Source organism: Oncorhynchus gorbuscha, linkage group LG10 (assembly GCF_021184085.1).
Source record: "Oncorhynchus gorbuscha isolate QuinsamMale2020 ecotype Even-year linkage group LG10, OgorEven_v1.0, whole genome shotgun sequence".
Classification (NCBI taxonomy): Eukaryota; Metazoa; Chordata; class Actinopteri; order Salmoniformes; family Salmonidae; genus Oncorhynchus; species Oncorhynchus gorbuscha.
The window spans coordinates 8,049,321-8,070,276 of NC_060182.1; the positions used below are offsets into that span (position 1 = coordinate 8,049,321).

The 20,956-nt window shown below is 44.3% G+C and overlaps 1 protein-coding gene across 1 annotated transcript in view; it reads left to right on the plus strand.

The window, feature by feature from the left end:
• Nucleotides 1–9,507: 9,507 nt before the first annotated feature.
• The window catches only part of LOC124045494 (copine-5-like), a 187,593-nt gene continuing 176,144 nt past the window's right edge, over nt 9,508–20,956 (plus strand). The window contains 1 exon segment of the mRNA XM_046364823.1: nt 9,508–10,010. Coding sequence (XP_046220779.1) covers nt 9,901–10,010 — 110 coding nt within the window. The 5' untranslated portion in view covers nt 9,508–9,900.

The following is a 20,956-nucleotide window of genomic DNA, read 5'->3' on the forward strand; positions in this document are numbered from 1 at the left end:
CCCGTGGCCGTCCTCATGAGAGCCAGTTTCATCATAGAGCTTGTTTTTTGCTACTGAAATTTTCCGGATTGACTGACCTTCATGTCTTAAAGTAATAATGGACTGTCGTTTCTCTTTGCTTATTTTAGCTGTTCTTGCCATAATATGGACTTGGTCTTTTACCAAATAGGGCCATCTTCTGTATACCACCCCTACCTTGTCACAACACAACTGATTGGCTCAAAAGCATTAAGAAGTAAAGAAATACCACAAATTAATTTTGAACGGCTAATGGCTAAGCCACACCTGTTAAATTAAATGATTTCCAGGTGACTACCCCATGAAGCTGGTTGAGCTTCAAGGCAAAGTGTGGCTACTTTGAAGAATCTCAAATGTAAAACATATTTTGATTTGTTTAATGTAACACGTTTTCAGTTACTGCATGATTCCATATGTGTTGTTTCATGGATTGATGTCTTCACTACTATTCTACAATGTGGATGTTTTTTTTAAATGAAGAAAAACCCTTGAATGAGTAGCTTTGTCCAAACTTTTGACTGGTACTGTACATATGAGATGAGTAAAGCAGCATGTAAACACAGAGAAAAAGAAGGAGAGAGATGTAGAGAGACAAACAGCGTGATAGACAGCATGTGACAGTCAGCGGCACAGTCTACTGGAAAAATCCCCAGACATTCCACTGCTCAATCAACGTAACCGATAGATGGCATTCCTCTCTGAGAGACACTGATAAGGTCAGACCTCTAAGGCTCCCTGGTGTTTCTGCCGGCTGCTCAGCCTGTTTGGTGGACCATCTGGTCATGGCCAATCGTTTCCTATCGCTTCCTGATGTCATCTGGAAGATGAATGAAGATTATTAGTCTATACTGTCTATTGCTGCTGCTAGTCATGGAGCTGCATGATTGGTTGAGGTATGTTGAGCTTGCAGCAGGGCTTTGGTGTCCGTCCGCCCGTCCGTCTGTCTGCCTGTCTGCCTGTCTCATTGTCTGCCTGTCTCATTGTCTGCCTGTCTCATTGTCTGCCTGTCTCATTGTCTGCCTGTCTCATTGTGTGCCTGCCTGCCTGCCTGCCTGGAGAGAGACAACCTACTGTGTCTCAGTTAATCAGTCAGTCAGTCAGTGTCTGTCACACTGTCTCTGTCATTCTGTCTGTCTCACTGTCTGTTTGTCTGCCTACCCGCCTGTCTGTCGGTCTATCTGCTCAACAGCCTGTCTGTCTGTATTGACATAAGAAGATTATTAAGAAACTAAATTAGTCTAGGTCCTGTGATACTAGACTCCCCGTTCACCAATACTTACAATATACCTGTGAGACTACAGCACCATGCTGGAGGGATACAAAAACCCCAGAGATACAAAAACTCAGACAAATGGTTACGGAGGTGTCTCTGTCTTCTATACCAGGGAATTAGGAGCTGAGAGAGAGAGAGAGAGAGAGAGAGAGAGAGAGAGAGAGAGAGAGAGAGAGAGAGAGAGAGAGAGAGAGAGAGAGAGAGAGAGAGAGAGAGAGAGAGAGAGAGAGAGAGAGAGAGAGAGAGAGAGAGAGAGAGAGAGAGAGAGAGAGAGAATGTCAAAGAAGTTTCTAGTTCACACAACACAGGACCACTCATTTATTTCATGAAATTGAAAAGAACATTGGTTACCTGTTGTTAGTTTCTGAACAGAAGAGTTGCAGGATGGCCAACGGCAGAATGTCTTTGTCTCCATCACTGTCGATGTACCTCTCTTCAGGTTTAGTCAATGGCTGGGATAAGGTGTCTGCTGCCCATTGAGCTGTAAAATAATTCCTTTGGTTGTATTAGTTCTGTCTGTTTGCAGCGTTGCATCATTCAGTGTATGGGGTTCATGGTGACAGGTAGCTTTAGGGCTCTATTCAATCCGTATCGTAGAAGTTTAATGTTACAGCGTGAATGACATTTAAAGGAAATGTTCCTGCGTTATTGGAGACTGCATTCAAGGTAAACTCTGTAATATGTCGTCTTATCAGAAATTACCTTTACATTTCTACTGCGCCATCAGCGGAGTGAGACAAGTGTCTCAATCAATCAGTCAGTCAATAAGTCACTCATCCAGGCAATCAGTCAGTCAATCAGTCATTCAGTCATTCAGTCAGTCAGCCAGTCAATCAGTTAGTTAGTCAGTCAGTCAATCAGTCATTCAGTCAATCAGTCAATCAGTCATTCAGTCATTCAGTCAGTGTCAGCCAGTCAATCAGTCATTCAGTCAATCAGTCATTCAATCATTCAGTCAGCCAGCCAGTCAATCAGTCATTCATTCAGTCAGTCAGTCAATCAGTCAGTCAGTCAGCCAGTCAATCAGTTGGTTAGTCAGTCAGTCAATTAGTCATTCAATCATTCAGTCAGTCAGCCAGTCAATCAGTCATTCAGTCAGTCAGCCAGTCAATCAGTTGGTTAGTCAGTCAATCAGTCATTCAATCATTCAGTCAGTCAGCCAGTCAATCAGTCATTCAGTCAGTCAGCCAGTCAATCAGTTGGTTAGTCAGTCAGTGAATCAGTCAGTGAATCAGTCAGTGAATCAGTCAGTCAATCAGTCATTCAGCCAGTCAATCAGTTGGTAAGTCCGTCAGTGAATCAGTCAGTCAATTAGTCATTCAATCATTCAGTCAGTCAGCCAGTCAATCAGTTGGTAAGTCAGTCAGTGAATCAGTCAGTCAGTCAGCCAGTCAATCAGTTGGTTAGTCAGTCAGTGAATCAGTCATTCAGTCAGTCAGTCAATCAGTCATTCAGCCAGTCAATCAGTCATTTGGTCAGTCAGCCAGTCAATCAGTCATTCAGCCAGTCAATCAGTCATTCGGTCAGTCAGTCAGTCAGTCAATCAGTCATTCAGCCAGTCAATCAGTCATTCGGTCAGTCAGCCAGTCAATCAGTCATTCAATCATTCAGTCAGTCAGCCAGTCAATCAGCTGGTTAGTCAGTCAGTGAATCAGTCAGTCAGTCAATCAGTCATTCAGCCAGTCAATCAGTCATTCGGTCAGTCAGCCAGTTGGTTAGTCAGTCAGTGAATCAGTCAGTCAGTCAGCCAGTCAATCAGTTGGTTAGTCAGTCAGTGAATCAGTCAGTCAATCAGTCAATCAGTCATTCAGCCAGTCAATCAGTTGGTGAGTCAGTCAGTGAATCAGTCAGTCAGAGAAACACAGAGACTGCATCCTCTCCCTCCCCCTCAGCATGGGGCCTTGTCAGAATCCGGAGTGTATGTTCTCACACATGCACACACAAACACACATGCACATACACATACACCCTGCCGTGCCTGTGTGTGTTACCTGTAATTACTAGCTGGTCAAAGCTGAGCTGTGGGGGCTGAGAGGGGAGAGAGAGGGGAGAGAGATGGGAGAGAGAGGGGAGAGAGAGGGGATGGGAGAGTTGAGAGGAGTGAGGAGGGGATGAGAGAGGAGAGGAGGGAAAGAGAGAGGGGGAGGGGAGAAAGAGGAGAAAGAGAGGAGAAAGAGAGGAGAGAGTGGAGAGAGGGGAAAGAGAGAGCGGGGAGGGAGAGAAGAGAGAGGGGAAGGAGAGGAGATAGGGGAGAGAGGGGAAGAGAGAGGGGGAGGGAGAGAAGAGAAAGGAGAGGGGGAGGGAGAGAAGAGAGAGAGTAGAGAGGTGGAAGGGAGAGAAGAGAGAGAGGAGAAAGAGAGGAAAGAGGGGAAAGAGAGGGGGGAGGGAGAGACGAAAGCCTTGCATGGGATGGGAACTAAGGGAGGGTTCTATTATAGTTGATTCAGTGTGTGTGTGTGTGTGTGTGTGTGTGTGTGTGTGTGTGTGTGTGTGTGTGTGTGTGTGTGTGTGTGTGTGTGTGTGTGTGTGTGTGTGTGTGTGTGTGTGTGTGTGTGTGTGTGTGTGTGTGTGTGTGTGTGTGTGGGTCTGCTGACCAACCTTACCCTGCCTACCACCCACTGAGGCCTGGGCCCGATGGTTAGATAGCCTGTGGACGTCAGAGATGTGTGTGTGTGCTTACTGCATTAATGCTTTCATCCATAGACGTACTTTAATGTATACTTTATGTGTGTGGCTATGTCTCCAGATGATACAGTTTTTGAGCAGGATCATTTCCTAGGGGGGCTTTGTGCCTTAATGAGGCAGAGGGAGAGGCCTCTCTCTCCTCCCTTCACTTTTCTCTCTCCTGTGAGATCGGAAACAATTTCTCCCTGCTTGATCGCCTCCACTCCCTGGAGACTGCTACTTGTCTGAAGGTCATGACTGATGGGCACACACACACACACACACACACACACACACACACACACACACACACACACACACACACACACACACACACACACACACACACACACACACACACACACACACACACACAAACTCACCCACGAACACACACACACACACACACACACACACACACACACACACACACACACACACACACACACACACACACACACACACACACACACACAAACTCACCCACGAACACACACACACATGTAATACAACACAGGAGGCTGGTGATGGGAGGACGGCTCATAATAATGTCTAGAAAAGAGGAAATGGAATGGCATCAAACACATGGAAACCACTGATTCCGCTCCAGCGATCACCACAATTCCGTCCTCCCCAATTAAGGTTCCACCACCCTCCTGTATAATACACACACGCACACTTAATATATACACACACTAATACATTAGCTAATTCACCAACAAATGGGAAAGCTTAGGCTGCATACATAGTTAGCAGTCTCATTATTGAGGAAAAGCTATGTGAAGGTTATGTAGCTTTAGGTTGTGTGCAAAAGAGCAAAACAAAGATTACAATATGGGGATGAGGTAGTTGGTGGGCAATTTACAGATGGGCTGTGTACAGGTGCAGTGATTGGTAAGCTGCTCTGATAGCCGATGCTTTTAGTTAGTGAGGGAGATATAAGTCTCTAGCTTCAGTGACTTTTGCAATTCATTCCAGTCATTGGCAGCAGATAGCTGGAAGGAAAGGCGGCCAAAGGAGGTGTTGGCTTTTGGGATCACCAGTGAAATATACCAGCTGGAGCGCATGCTATGGGTGGGTGTTGCTATGGTGACCAGTGAGCTCAGACAAGACTGGGCTTTACCTAGCAAAGACTTATAGATGACCTGGAACCAGCGTGTTTGGCGACGGATATGTAGCGAGGATCAGCCAACGAGAGCATACAGGTCACAGTGGTGGGTAGTATATGGGGCTTTGGTGACAAATCGGATGGTACTTTGATAGACTGCATCCAATTTGCTGAGTAGAGTGTTGGAGGCTATTTTGTAGATGACATCGCCAAAGTCAAGGATCGGTAGGATATTCAGTTTTACGAGGGTATGTTTGGCAGCATGAGTGAAGGAGGATTTGTTGTGAAATAGGAACCCAATTCTAGATTTATTTTTGGATTGGAGATTACAGTCTAACCAGACACCTAGGTATTTGTAGGTGTCCACATATTCTAAGTCAGAACCGTCCAGAGTGGTGATGCTAGTCAGGCGGGCGGGCGGGTGTGGGCAGCGATCGGTTGAAGGGCATGAATTTAGTTTTACTTGCATTTAAGAGCAGTTGGAGGCCACGCAAGGAGCGTTCAAGCTCGTTTGGAGGTTAGTTAACAAAGTGTCCAAAGAAGGACCAGATGTTTACAGGTGTGTTCTGCATAGAGGTGGATCAGAGAATCACCAGCGGCAAGAGCGATATTCTAATTTTTGGTGACTTTAATTTTCACATGGAAAAGTCCACAGGCCCACTCCAAAAGGCTTTCGGAGCCATCATCAACTCATTGGGTTTTGTCCAACATGTCTCTGGACCTACTCACTGTCACAGTCATACTCTGGACCTAGTTTTGTCCCATGGAATAAATGTTGTGGATCTTAATGTTTTTCCTCATAATCCTGGACTATCGGACCACCATTTTATTACGTTTTCAATTGCAACAAATAATCTGCTCAGACCCCAACCAAGGACCATGAAAAGTTGTGCTATAAATTCACAGACAACACAAAGATTGCTTGATGCTCTTCCTGACTCCCTCTGCCTACCCAAGGACGTCAGAGGACAAAAATCAGTTAACCACCTAACTGAGGAACTCAATTTAACCTTGTGCAATACCCTAGATGCAGTTGCACCCCTAAAAAATAAAAACATTTCTCATAAGAAACTAGCTCCATGGTATACAGAAAATACCCGAGCTCTGAAGCAAGCTTCCAGAAAATTGGAACGGAAATGGCGCCACACCAAACTGGAAATCTTCCGACTAGCTTGGAAAGACAGTACCGTGCAGTATCGAAGAGCCCTTACTGCTGCTCGATCATCCTATTTTTCCAACTTAATTGAGGAAAGTAAGAACAATCCGAAATTCCTTTTTGATATTGTTGCAAAGCTAACTAAAAAGCAGCATTCCCCAAGTGAGGATGGCTTTCACTTCAGCAGTCATAAATTAATGAACTTCTTTGAGGAAAAGATCATGATTATTAGAAAGCAAATTACAGACTCCTCTTTAAATCTGCATATTCCTTCAAAGCTCAGTTGTCCTGAGTCTGCTGCACAACTTTGCCAGGACCTAGGATCAAGAGAGACACTCAAGTGTTTTAGTACTATATCTCCTGACACAATGATGAAAATAATCATGGCCTCTAAACCTTCAAGCTGCATACTGGACCCTATTCCAACTAAACTACTGAATGAGCTGCTTCCTGTGCTTGGCCCTCCTATGTTGAACATAATAAACGGCTGTCTATCCACCAGATGTGTACCAAACTCACTAAAAGTGTCAGTAATAAAGCCTCTCTTGAAAAAGCCAAACCTTGACCCAGAAAATATAAAAAACTATCTGCCTATATCGAATCTTCCATTCCTCTCAATTTTTTTTGAAAATGCTGTTGCGCAGCAAGTCACTGCCTTCCTGAAGACAAACAATGTATACAAAATGTTTCAGTCTCGTTTTAGACCCCATCATAGCACTGAGACTGCACTTGTGAAGGTGGTAAATTACCTTTTAATGACATCAGACCGAGGCTCTGCATCTGTCCTCGTGCTCCTAGACCTTAGTGCTGCTTTTGATACCATCGATCACCACATTATTTTGGAGAGATTGGAAACCCAAATTGACAGATCTAATCTGTCGGAAAGATAGCAGTTTGTCTCTGTGAATCGGTGTTCCTCAAGGTTCCGTTTTAGGACCACTATTGTTTTCACTATATATTTTACCTCTTGGGGATGTCATTCAAAAACATAATGTTAACTTTCACTGCTATGTGGGTGACACACAGCTGTACATTTCAATGAAACATGGTGAAGCCCCAAAATTTCCCTCACGAGAAGCATGTGTTTCAGACATAAGGAAGTGGATGGCTGCAAACTTCATACTTTTAAACTCGGACAAAACAGAGATGCTTGTTCTAGGTCCCAAGAAACAAAGAGATATTCTGTTGAATCCGACAATGAATCCTAATGGTTGTACAGTCGTCTCAAATAAAACTGTGAAGGACCTTGGCGTTACTCTGGACCCTGATATCTCTTTTGATGAACATCAAGACTATTTCAAGGACAGCTTTTTTCCATTGCAAAAATCAGAAACTTTCTGTCCAAAAATGATGCAGAAAAATGCTTTTGTTACTTCTAGGTTAGACTACTGCAATGCTCTACTTTCCGGCTACCCGGATAAAGCACTAAATAAACTTCAGTTTGTGCTAAATATGGCTGCTAGAATCCTGACTAGAACCAAAAAATGGATCATATTACCCTCGTGCTAGCCTCCCTACACTGGCTTCCTGTCAAGTCAAGGGCTGATTTCAAGGTTTTACTGCTAACCTGCAAAGCATTACATGGGCTTGCTCCTACCTATCTCTCTGATTTGGTCCTGCCGTACACACCTACACGTACGCTACGGTCACAATACGCAGGCCTCCTAATTGTCCCTAGAATTTCTAAGCAAACAGCTGGAGGCAGGGCTTTCTCCTATAGAGCTCCATTTTTATGGAATGGTCTGCCTACCCATATGAGAGACGAAAAACTCGGTCTCAACCTTTAAGTCTTTACTGAAGACTCATCTCTTCAGTGGGTCATATGATTGAGTGTAATCTGGTGAAGGTGAATGGAAAGGCTCTGGAGCAACGAACCGCCCTTGCTGTCTCTGCCTGGCCGGTTCCCCTCTTTTCACTGGGATTCTCTGCCTCTAACCCTATTACAGGGGCTGAGTCACTGGATGATTGGTGCTCTTTCATGCCGTCCCTAGGAGAGGTGCGTCACTTGAGTGGGTTGAGTCACTGATGTGATCTTCCTGTCTGGGTTGGCTTCCTCTCTTGGGTTGTGCCGTGGCGGAGATCTTTGTGGGCTATACTCGGCCTTGTCTCAGGATGGTAAGTTGGTGGTTGAAGATATCCCTCTAGTGGTGTGGGGGCTGTGCTTTGGCAAAGTGGGTAGGGTTATATGCTTCCTGTTTGGCTCTGTCCGAGGGGTATCATCGGATGAGGCCACAGTGTCTCCTGACCCCTCCTGTCTCAGCCTGCAGTATTTGTGCTGCAGTAGTTTATGTGTCAGGCGGCTAGGATAAGTTTGTTATATCTGGAGTACTTCTCCTGTCTTATCTGATGTCGGAGGACCTGAGCCTTAGGACCATGCCTCAGGACTACCTGGCATGATGACTCCTTGCTGTCCCCAGTCCACCTGGCCATGCTGCTGCTTCAGTTTCTACTGTTCTGCCTGCGGCTATGGAATCCTGAAGTGTTCACCGGACGTGCTACCTGTCCCGACACTATTATTTCACCATGCTGGTCATTTATGAACATTTGAACATCTTGGCCATGTTCTGTTATAATCTCCACCCAGCACAGCCAGAAGATGACTGGCTACCCCTCATAGCCTGGTTCCTCTCTAGGTTTCTTCCTAGGTTTTGGCCTTTCTAGGTTGTTTTTCCTAGCCAACGTGCTTCAACACCTGCATTGCTTGCTGTTTGTGATTTTAGGCTGGGTTTCTGTACAGCACTTTGAGACATCAGCTGACATCAGCTGATGTACAAGCAGGGCAGGATTGATTTAACGTTGATTAAGAATAGGCTATGTATCTTGTAGAAAATATGCACAGCACATTCAATAATGCATTCAATCACTGTTCTACGTCAATTTGTTAATCTTAGCATTAGCCTTGTCGGACTTGGACTAATTGATTTATGTTGATTGTAAATCTATTTAATACATTTAGGGAAATAGATAATATCTTTGTTCACTACCGTTTAAAATTATTGGGTAAAAAGTGACTTTTAGTCTACACAGTTCGAATACTAATATCACTTTTAAGATGGTCTAATTATTAAAGGGCTAATTCATTCATTTGTGCCGGATAGTTAGCTGTTGATGTTAATAGCCACGATAAATAATTTGGAGCGTTATAATGATCCTTGTCCTTAATCAATAGAGTGATTCCGCACTGTGTGGCAGTCAGTCAGTTATTCAGTCATTCAGTTAGTTTGTCAGTCAGCCAGTCGCACTTGCCTTCAGGCAGTAGCCAATGTGAAAGAATGCAGAAAGGGGTGGAGTTGTTCGTTGTGAGATTTTACTTTTTCAAACGCTCGCCAGTAGATATCACTTACTCTGCCTGAAGACAGAGAGAGAAGAGCACACTGTGACTTCGTTTGAACTGCACCATTATAAATCAATTGGCCTACAGTTACTTCGCGTTTCCATTAGATACGAGTTTTCTGTATAGTGGTGTATATATTGAATGGAAAGCACTTCACAGATTTGGCTGAACTTCGGATCTCCTGTTCTCATCTACTGACGGTTGGTCCCTCTGTTCTCAGTGGAAAGCTCGCTGCGGACTCGCGCCTGGCTTAGGGACCGCGTGAGAATTGGTGAAACGCTCGAGAGAGAGACTTGCACCCGGTCAGGCTGAGTGAACAGGGGAGTTGTCCCGGGTCTCCCGCGCGCATGGAGGGAGACGTAATGGACAAGCTTGATAGCATGGCTGCGGTGTGTGACTTCGATCCCATTGCGGGAAAGATCCCGGCAACCAAAGTGGAGATCACAGTGTCATGCAGGTAAGCTCACTGAGCCAGCTGATTACACTGTCTCTCTCACAGACTTTGGATAGGTCCATTGCGCTTTGGAAAATATGGGGCAGGGCACTGCAGTTCCGCGTTCAGGAGAGTTGATAGGCTATATTTCATTGTAATGATGCAATTCATTGCCAATTTACAGTTAGATGGGTTATTCAATGAGTATTGTCACGGTCTGACATTTAATCAAAAAGCCTCTAGTTTGCTTTTCTGATGCGCAAGGATGACAGCGGTTGGCTATAGAAACCTGCTTTCTGTGTTGTGGTTAATGTGGAAATGTCATGTCTAACTTTGAATCGATTTTCCTAATATTATGTTAAAAGGGTAGGGGCTACTTGGGGTGGGTGCTTAAATCCTCATCCCCAAGCTCTTAATGCGCAACGTTTCCATCCTGTGAATAAAACGGTCTCGTGCCACAGTTGATATCGAGTTTGTTGGCGCGGGGGTAGAAGTTCCTTTGATCAATGCTTTGGTGCCCGCAGTGAAATGTAGAGGATGAATAGCCTACATGTAGCCGAGTCTTTCCCCCAACCAGTGACGATCACTGTGCCGCACGATAATGTTGTGGATTGGATCGGGGTGGGGTTCTTGGAAGGACAATTGAGCGGTCAAACCGATAGAATTTACCAGGTTCATTGTAAAAGTATGAGCTACTGTACCCTAATTCGACTGTTCCTGTATTGGTTTCAGTCGTCAATTTCCATTAAGAGGTCAGGGAAGTGGAACATAAACAGATGATTAAACAAAGCCTGTTAACATGTTTATTCGTGTCTCTTTGAGTCCATCTGAAGATGACACTCAGATCTGATACAATGGTTCTACTGCTAATGTGAAGTCTGGTGATTGGTGCTACTGGAGCAGTTTTGTACTCTATCTCCCTTGCTCTCTATCTCCCTCCTTTCTCTTTCTATCTCTCTAACTCTCTATCTCCCGCTTTTCTCTCTCTATCTCCCTTGGTCTTTATCTCCTTTCTTTCTCTATCGCTCTCACTCTCTATCTCCCTCCTTTCTCTCATTATTTCTCATTCTCTATCTCCTTCCTTCCTCTCTATCTCTCTCTCTGAATCTCCCTCCTTTTTCTCTCTCTCTCTCTACCTCCCTCCTTTTTCTCTCTCTCACTCTCTACCTCCCTCCTTTTTCTCTCTCTCACTCTCTACCTCCCTCCTTTTTCTCTCTCTGAATCTACCTCCCTCCTTTTTCTCTCTCTCACTCTCTATCTCTCTACATTCTCTCTCTCTCTATCTCCCTCCTTTTTCTCTCTCTCTCTATCTCCCTACATCTCTATCTCTCTGAATCTCCCTCCTCCTCTCCTCTCTATCTTTTTCTCTCTCTATCTCCCTACATTCTCTCTCTATCTCCCTCCCTCCCTCCTTTTTTCTCTCTCTATCCACACCTCTCTCTCTCTCTGACAGAGGCCATCACATCCATGTTGTGTTGGCTACTCCTCGTTGTAACTTAAAGGACACAGCCTGCTGTTTTCTCAAGGCCGCCAATTAATGTGTTTTTCACAGAGCTATCAGAAATTAATATGATGTCATCGGACCTGAAGGAGAGAGATTGATCAGAGGCTTTGCTTTGATGCTGCTTATGGTCTGTTCCCTTGGAGCTGCTTACACACGCACACGCACACCCACACCCACCGACACCCACACACACCCACCCACACACACACCCACACGCACACCCACACACCGACACACACCCACACACACACCCACCCACACCCACACACACTCACCCACCCACACACATACACACGCCCACCCACACACCCACCCGCCCACCCACACCTACCCACCCACACCCACCCACACACCCACACACATTCACCCACCCCACACACACACGCCCACCCACACACTCACCCACCCACCCACCCACACCACCCACCCACACCCACCCACACACCCACACACATTCACCCACCCACACACATACACACGCCCACCCACACCCACCCGCCCACCCACACCTACCCACCCACCCACCCACACCCACACACACTCACCCACCCACACACATACACACGCCCACCCACACCCCACACCCACCCGCCCACCCACACCTACCCACCCACACGCACCCACACACCCACACACATTCACCCACCCACACACATACACACTTAAATGAATAGGAATAACAACTTTCTATTAATTGGATGAAATTGATATGGCTGTTTAGTACAACATCAATCATATAAAAAAATAACCAAACATGCCAAACTATCAAGCGCCCTCATATTCTTCTACAAGAAGTGCAATTAATTGGTCATTGACGTTTCACCACACACTCCTAAATTGGCAGAATAACTGCCATCCTAAATATCCGAACTCAGAATAAATGCCGTCATAAATATCTGAACTCAGAATAAATGCCATCATAAATATCTGAACTCAGAATAAATGCCATCATAAATATCTGTCAAGGCTCAGGTGAAGAGCCAGATACAGACAGTTTCGAAGTAACAAAAGTTTATTACAAAAACAGGGGGGCAGGAAAATGACAGGTTAAGGGCAGGCAGAGGTCAGTAATCCAGAGCAGAGTCTGAAAGGTAAAGAGCAGCAGGCAGGCTCAGGGTCAGGTCAGGTAGAGGTCAGTAATCCAGAGCAGATTCTGAAAGGTAAATAGCAGCAGGCAGGCTCAGGGTCAGGTCAGGCAGAGGTCAGTAATCCAGAGCAGAGTCTGAAAGGTAAAGACCAGCAGGCAGGCTCAGGGTCAGGTCAGGCAGAGGTCAGTAAACCAGAGCAGATTCTGAAAGGTAAATAGCAGCAGGCAGGCTCAGGGTCAGGTCAGGTAGAGGTCACTAAGGCAGAATGGTCAAAACTGGGAAAACTAGAAAACAGGAAAAACATAAACTAACTGGCAACAGACAAACAGAGAACACAGGTATAAATACACTGTGGATGATGGGTAAGATCAGTGACACTTGGAGGGGGGTAGAGATGAACACAATGACAGGTGAAGCAGATCAGGGTGTGACAATATCTGAATAACTGTCATCATAAATATCTGAGCGCAGAATAATTGCCATCATAAATATCTGAAATTACATCAACTCAGCAAAAAGAGAAACGTCCTCTCGCTGTCAACTGCTTTTAATCTCAGCAAATTTAACATGTGTAAATATTTGCATGAACATAACAAGATTCAACAACTGAGACATAAACTGAACAAGTTCCCAACATGTGACTAACAGAAATGGAATATTGTGTTCCTGAACAAAGGGGGGGGGGTCAAAATCAAAAGTAACAGTCAGTATCTGGCGTGGCCACCAGCTGCATTAAGTACTGCAGTGCATCTCCTCCTCATGGACTGCACCAGATTTGACAGTTCTTGCTGTGAGATGTTACCCACTCTTCCACCAAGGCACCTGCAAGTTCCCAGACATTTCTGGGGTGAATGGCCCTAGCCCCCACCCTCCGATCCAACAGGTCCCAGATGTGCTCAATGTAATTGAGATCCGGGCTCCTCGCTGGCCATGGCAGAACACTGACATTCCTGTCTTGCAGGAAATCACGCACAGAATGAGCAGTATGGCTGGTGGCATTGTCATGCTGGAGGGTCATGTCAGGATGAGCCTGCAGGAAGGGTACCACATGAAGGAGGAGTATGTCTTCCCTGTAACACACAGCGTTGAGATTGCCTGCAATGACAACAAGCTCAGTCCAATGATGCTGTGACACACCGCCCCAGACCGCCCAGACCATGACAGACCCTCCACCTCCAAATCGATCCCGCTCCAGAGTACAGGCCTCGGTGGAACGCTCATTTTTTCAGCTGTCCGTCCTGTCTCCCTGTAGCGCTGTCTTAGGCATCTCACAGTATGTACATTGCATTTATTGCCCTAGCCACATCTGCAGTCCTCATGCCTCCTTGCAGCATACCTAAGCACATTCACACAGGTGAGCAGGCAGGGACCCTGGGCATCTTTCTTTTGGTGTTTTTCAGAGTCAGTAGAAAGGCCTCTTTAGTGTCCTAAGTTTTCATAACTGTGACCTTATTTGCCTACCGTCTGTAAGCTGTTAGTGTCTTGACGACCGTTCATCAGTTGCATGTTTACAAGTTTACAAGATCAGTGGTAGAGAGACCTGGAGTTGAATAGAAAGCTCTTCTGACTGACTGGCTGGCAGGCTGTCTGACTGACTGGCTAAATGGCTGACTGACTGGCTGGCTCTCTGGCTGGCTAAATGGCTGACTGGCTGGCTAAATGGCTGACTGACTGGCTAAATGGCTGACTGACTGGCTAAATAGCTGTCTGGCTGGCTGACTGGCTGGCTAAATGGCTGACTGACTGGCTAGCTAAGTGGCTGACTGGCTGGCTTGCTGACTACAGTATATAAAGAGCAGTTCAATCACTGATAAGGATAATTAGTTATAAAAGGCTTATATTATCACAGTCAGGGTCTGAGGTTTGGCTGCTGTAATAGTTCACACAGAAAGTCTCAAAGCAGCTCTGAGTGTTCTGATCTATATTATGCAGCATTCATCCACACCTGTTGCTGCTACTCATGCTGTATGTAATGGGATTCTCAATATACACGTCATATCAGCTTGATGGCTCTTTGATAAATGTGTGTATTTGTGAATGTGTGTGTGTTCCTGACAAGTGTAAGCTCCCCGCTTGTGTCAGTGTGTGTGTGTGCAAACGTGTGTGTGTGTGTACTCTCACCCATGTTTATGCATACGCGCAGTGGTGTAAAGTACTTAAGTGAAAATACTTTAAAGTACTTCAGTGGCGTGCGAAAGTATTCACCCCCTTTGCGTTTTCCTATTTTGTTGCCTTACCTGGAATTAAAATATATATTTTTTGTGAGTTTGTATACCTTGATTTACACAACATGCCTACCTCTTTGAAGATACAAAATATTATTGTGAAACAAACTAGAAATAAGTCAAAAAAAGAGAACTTGAGCATGCATAACTATTCCGCCCCCCAAAGTCAATACTTTGTAGAGCCACCTTTCACAGCAATTACAACTGCAAGTCTCTTGGGGAATGTCTCTATAAGCTTGGCACATCTATCCACTGGGATTTTTGGCCATTCTTCAAGGCAAAACTGGGCCAGCTCCCTCAAGTTGGATGGATTCCGCTGGTGTACAGCAATCTTTAAGTCATACCACATCTGGGCTTTGACAAGGCCATTCTAAAGACATTTAAATGTTTCCCCTTAAACCACTCGAGTGTTGCTTTAGCAGTATGCTTAGGGTCATTGTCCTGCTGGAAGTTGAACCTCCGTCCCAGTCTCAAATCTCTGGAAGACTGAACCAGGTTTCCTTCAAGAATTTCCCTTTATTTATCACCAACCATCATTCCTTCAATCATGACCAGTTTCCCTGCTGATGGAAAAACATCCCCACAGTGTCACGCCCTGGCCATAGAGAGGCTTTTATTCTCTATTTTGGTTAGGCCAGGGTGTTACCAGGGTGGGCCAGGGTGTTACTGGGGTGGGCATTCTACGTTCATTTTCTGCTTTGCATTTCTTTGTGTTTTGGCCGGGTGTGGTTCTCAATCAGAGGCAGCTGTCTGTCCTAGTCTCTGAGAACCATACTTGGGTAGCTTGTTCCCACATGGTTTTTGTGGGTAGTTGCTTTCTGTTTTTGTGTCTGCACCAGACAAAACTGTTTCGGTTGTTCTCTTTATTGTTTTGCTATTCAGTGTTCAGTTCAACTAATAAAAGATGAACACGTACCATGCACCTTGGTCCTCACCTTCTTCCACCAACAGCCGTTACACACCGCATGATGCTGCCACCACCATGCTTCACTGTGGGGATGTTGTTCTCGGGGTGATGAGAGGTGTTGGGTTTGCCTCAGACATAGCATTTTCATCGATGGCCAAAAATCTCAATTTTAGTCTCATCTGACCAGAGTACCTTCCTCTGTTGTTTGGGGAGTCTCCCACATGCCCTTTGGCGAACACCAAAGGTGTTTACCTATTTTTTATTTATTTGAGCAATGGATTTTTTTCTGGCCACTCTTCCATAAACCCCAGCTCTGTGGATTGTACGGCTTAAAGTGGTCCGATGCACAGATACTCCAATCTCCACTGTGGAGCTTTGTGGAGCTTTGCAACTCCTCCAGGGTTATCTTTGGTCTCTTTGTTGCCTCTGATTAATGCCTCCTTGCCTGGTCGGTGAGTTTTGGTGGGCGGCCCTCTCTTGGCAGGTTTGTTGTGGTGCCATATTCTTTCTATTTTTTATCATGGAGTTAATGGTGCTCCGTGGGATGTTCAAAGTTTCAGATATGTTGTTATAAATAACCCTGATCTGTACTTCTCCACAACTTTGTCCTTGAGCTGTTTGGAGAGCTCCTTGGTCTTCATAGTGCCGCTTGCTTGGTGGTGCCCCTTGCTTAATGGTGTTGCAGACTCTAGGGCCTTTCAGAACAGGTGTATATGAGATCATGTGATAGATCATGTGACACTTAGATTGCACACAGGTGGACTTTATTGAAATACAAATAAAAATCTATTTATATTAAAGGTTGTAAAGCAACAAAATAGGATAAGTGCCAAGGGGGATTAATATTTTTGCAAGGCACTGTACTTAAGTAGTTTTTTTGGGATATCTGTACTTTACTATTTATATTTTTGACTACTTCTAGGCTGTCATTGTAAATAAGAAATTGTTCTTAACTAACTTGACTAGTTATAAAACATTAGACTTTTACTCAAGTAGTATTTAACTGGCTGACTTTCATTTTTACTTGAGTAACTTTCTATTAAAAGGTATCTATACTTCTACTCAAGTATTACAATTGGGCACTTTTTCAAACACTGCAAGCGTGTGTGTGTACTCTCACCTGTGTTTATACATGTGTGTGTGTGTGTGTGAAGTAACTGCAGATGTATTTTAGTCTTGCTAGTTGATCTCATCGTTCATCTTGTTGTTTATTCTCCTTCCAACCCCTGATGCATTACACAGTGAGGTTGACTGTTTCAGTGCGAAAGCCCTCTGGCTCTGTAGTTCTGTTGTCTCTCTTGTTTGTCTCGCTAGAGAAAGACTAACTTCTCCATACAAGTCAAGACTACAGGGAGACATTCATTCATTCATATATATTTTTATTTTCACAAAGCCTTGCTTGTATAGCATCTGTGGCAGAAGCTGTTGCAGCTACACTGAACCACCCACCAGCTCCACCTTTATTTCAGTTGATTTCACATCCAGCTGTTTAAGGATAGATTCTGAATTATATTTTGGAAAGCATATTGATTATATATTTTTAAACTATTAAGCTTGGGTTTACTATACAGGTCTAAGAACTCTTTTGCTGTATAGATTAGAAAGACCTTAGTAACTATTGCTTCCTATCCTAGACTATGATGGCATCCTCTATCAAAACACCCCAATACCTTTCTTTTGCGATTTAGATGGCATTTAAAACAATCTATGCAGAGTCATTCATGGATGCCATTTATAATATATATATTTTTAAACGATGTCTGAATCACTAAATTGACTGTCACTCCCAAACTGAAAACAACTGCATTGGAACCACTTTCTTTTTAAATGTATAAATTAACTTACACTACTGCTTCTGAAAACAGCAGCAATGGTAAAATGAGATCTTTCAGATACAACGGCCCAACTGACTGGAATCATTTATCTATAGAAATCAGGGCACTACAAGCACACTGTCAATTTAAGAAAGCCCTTCGTCAAATGTTAAGGACAAACTGTTTGTCTTTTTAACTAATAGAAACATCACCATGTGAAGATATTTATGAATTTGTACAGTACCAGTCAAACGTTTGGACACAGCTACTAATTTCAGGGTTTTTCTTTATTTGTACTATTTTCTACATTGTAGAATAATATCAACAAAACTATGAATTAAAACATATGGAATCATGTGGTAAGCAAAAATGTGTCAAAGTAGCCACCCATTGCCTTGATGATAGCTTTGCACACTCTTGGCATTCTCTCAACCAGCTTCACCTGGAATGTTTTTCCAGCAGTCTTGAAGGAGTTCCCACATATGCTGAGCATTTGTTAGCAGCTTTTCCTTCACTCTGCAGTCCAACTCATCCCAAACCATCTCAATTGGGTTGAGATACACACTCTTGGCATTCTCTCAACCAGCTTCACCTGGAATGCTTTTCCAACAGTCTTGAAGGAGTTCCCACATATGCTGAGCACTTGTTGGCAGCTTTTCCTTCACTCTGCAGTCCAACTCATCCCAAACCATCTCAATTGGGTTGAGGTCAGGTGATTGTGAACACTTTCTTTCTCCTTCTTGGTCAAATATATCTTACACCTGGAGGTGTGTTGGGTCATTTACCTATACAAAGACTAATGATAGTCATACTAAGCAGAAACCAGATGGGATGGTGTATCGCTGCGGAATGCTATAGTAGCCATGCTGGTTCTAATAAATAACTACTTCAAATAAAAACATATTTTATTCTACAGTGGTTCCTCCTGAAAGTTGTTTGGTTTGAAAAAATAACATCTTGACTCTGAAATAGTACACATAATTTAATGTGTAATAGTCAGTTTAATTGAATGTGTAATAGGCAGCTTAATTGAATGTCAAGTAGGCAGCTTAATTGAATGTCAAGTAGGCAGCTTAATTGAATGTCAAGTAGGCAGCTTAATTGAATGTCAAGTAGGCAGCTTAATTGAATGTCAATTAGGCCGCTTAATTGAATGTCAATTAGGCCGCTTAATTGAATGTCAATTAGGCCGCTTAATTGAATGTCAATTAGGCCGCTTAATTGAATGTATAATGATATTCAAATGAAATGACTCATCCACTGAATCACAACCCGTCTTTGTTTCCTTTATTAATTGTTTCTGTGCAACAGTACAGCTGCTGCTCTAGGGTGTTTTTTTTGGGGTGGGGGTTGCAAAAGAATGATCCAACTTGACTGTGTAATAGTCAGCTTAACGTTGTGTATTTTTTTAGTATTCAAATGAAGTTAGTCATCCAACCAATCACCAACTTTTCTCTGTTTCCTTCATTCATTATTTCTCACCTTTGACTGTGTTTTTGACTGTGTTTTATATAAACTATCTAAAGCCAGGTTTTACAGTTACACTGTTTTTTATGGTTTGTTTTTAATGGTTTGTTTTTAATGTGTATCTGCCCAATAAACTGAGGCAGAGAAGTTGTGGGTCCCAAATGACATCCTAATCCCTATACAATGCATTCAGAAAGTATTCAGACCCCTTGACTTTTTCCACATTTCTTATGATACAGCCTTAATCTAAAATGGATTTAAAAAAAATGTTTCCTTCTAAACAATCTACACACAATACCCCATAATGACAGAGCGAAAACAGGTTTTTAGACATTTTTTAAATGTAAAATAAATAACAGACACACTTATTTACATACGTATTCAGACCCTTTGCTACGAGACTGGAAATTGAGCTTCGGTGCATCCTGTTTCCATTGATCATCCTTGAGATGTTTCTACAACTTGATTGGAGTCCTCCTGTTGTAAATTAAATTGATTGGACATGATTTGGAAAGGCACCCACCTGTCTATATAAGGTCCCAGAGTCGACAGTGCATGTCAGAGCAAAAACCAAGCCATGAGGTTGAGGGAATTGTCCGTAGAGTTCCGAGACAGGATTGTGTCGAGGCAGCAATCTGGGGAAGGTTATTAAAAAATGTCTGCAGCATCAAAGGTCCCCAAGAGCACAGTAGCCTCCATTTTTAAGTGGAAGAAGTTTGGAACCACTAATATTCTTCCTGTAGCTGGCCGCCCGGCCAAACTGAGCAACCGGGGGAGAGGAGCCTTGGTCAGCGAGGTGACCAAGAACCTGATGGTCAATCTGACAGAGTGTCAGAGTTCCTTTGTGGATATGGGATAACCTTCCAGAAGGACCGCTATTTCTCTCGCCCACACAAACCTAACCACCGGCCATGTCTATGGGCCCTGGACAAAAGAAGTACACTGTATATGGAATAATAGGGTGTAATTTGTGACACATATAGAGACATGGTCGGGGGCTGGGTTTGTGTTGGTGAGAGACATGGTCAGGGGCTGGGTTTGTGTTGGTGAGAGACATGGTCAGGGGCTGGGTTTGTGTTGGTCAGGGGCTGGGTTTGTGTTGGTGAGAGACATGGTCAGGGGCTAGGTGTGTTGGTGAGAGACATGGTCAGGGACTAGGTTTGTGTTAGTGAGAAACATGGGGCGGCAGCGTAGCCTAGTGGTTAGAGCGTTGGACTAGTAACCGGAAGGTTGCGAGTTCAAACCCCCGAACTGACAAGGTACAAATCTGTCGTTCTGCCCCTGAACAGGCAGTTAACCCACTGTTCCCAGGCCGTCATTGAAAATAAGAACATGTTCTTAACTGACTTGCCTGGGTAAAAGGTAAAAATAAAAAATTAAAATTAAAAATGTTCAGGGTGCTAGGATTGTGTTGGTGATAGACATGTTCAGGGTGCTAGGTTTGTGTTGGTGAGAGACATGGCCGTGGGTGAGAGACATGGCCGTGGGTGAGAGACATGGCCGTGGGTGAGAGACATGGCCGTGGGTGAGAGACATGGCCGTGGGTGAGAGACATGGCCGTGGGTGAGAGACATGGCCGTGGGTGAGAGACATGGCCGTGGGTGAGAGACATGGCCTTGGGTGAGAGACATGGCCTTGGGTGAGAGACATGGCCGTGGGCTAGGTTTGTGTGGGTGAGAGACATGGCCGTGGGCTAGGTTTGTGTGGGTGAGAGAGGAGAAGAGAAAAGAAGTATCAGCACAAGGATTGTGTGTAATTGATTTAGTAGGTCTGAGAGGCCTCAGATTGCAACACAAATTGAATTGAATTGCTTCTCTGCTCCTCTCTGCTCTTCTCTGATGCACTGACTGTACCACTACAGGCAGAGAGAGAGGGAGGGAGAAGGATAGAGAGAGAGGGAGGGAGAGAGGTAGGGAGAAATGGAGAGAGAGAGAGAGATTCAGTGCCAAGACTGCGAGAGAAGAG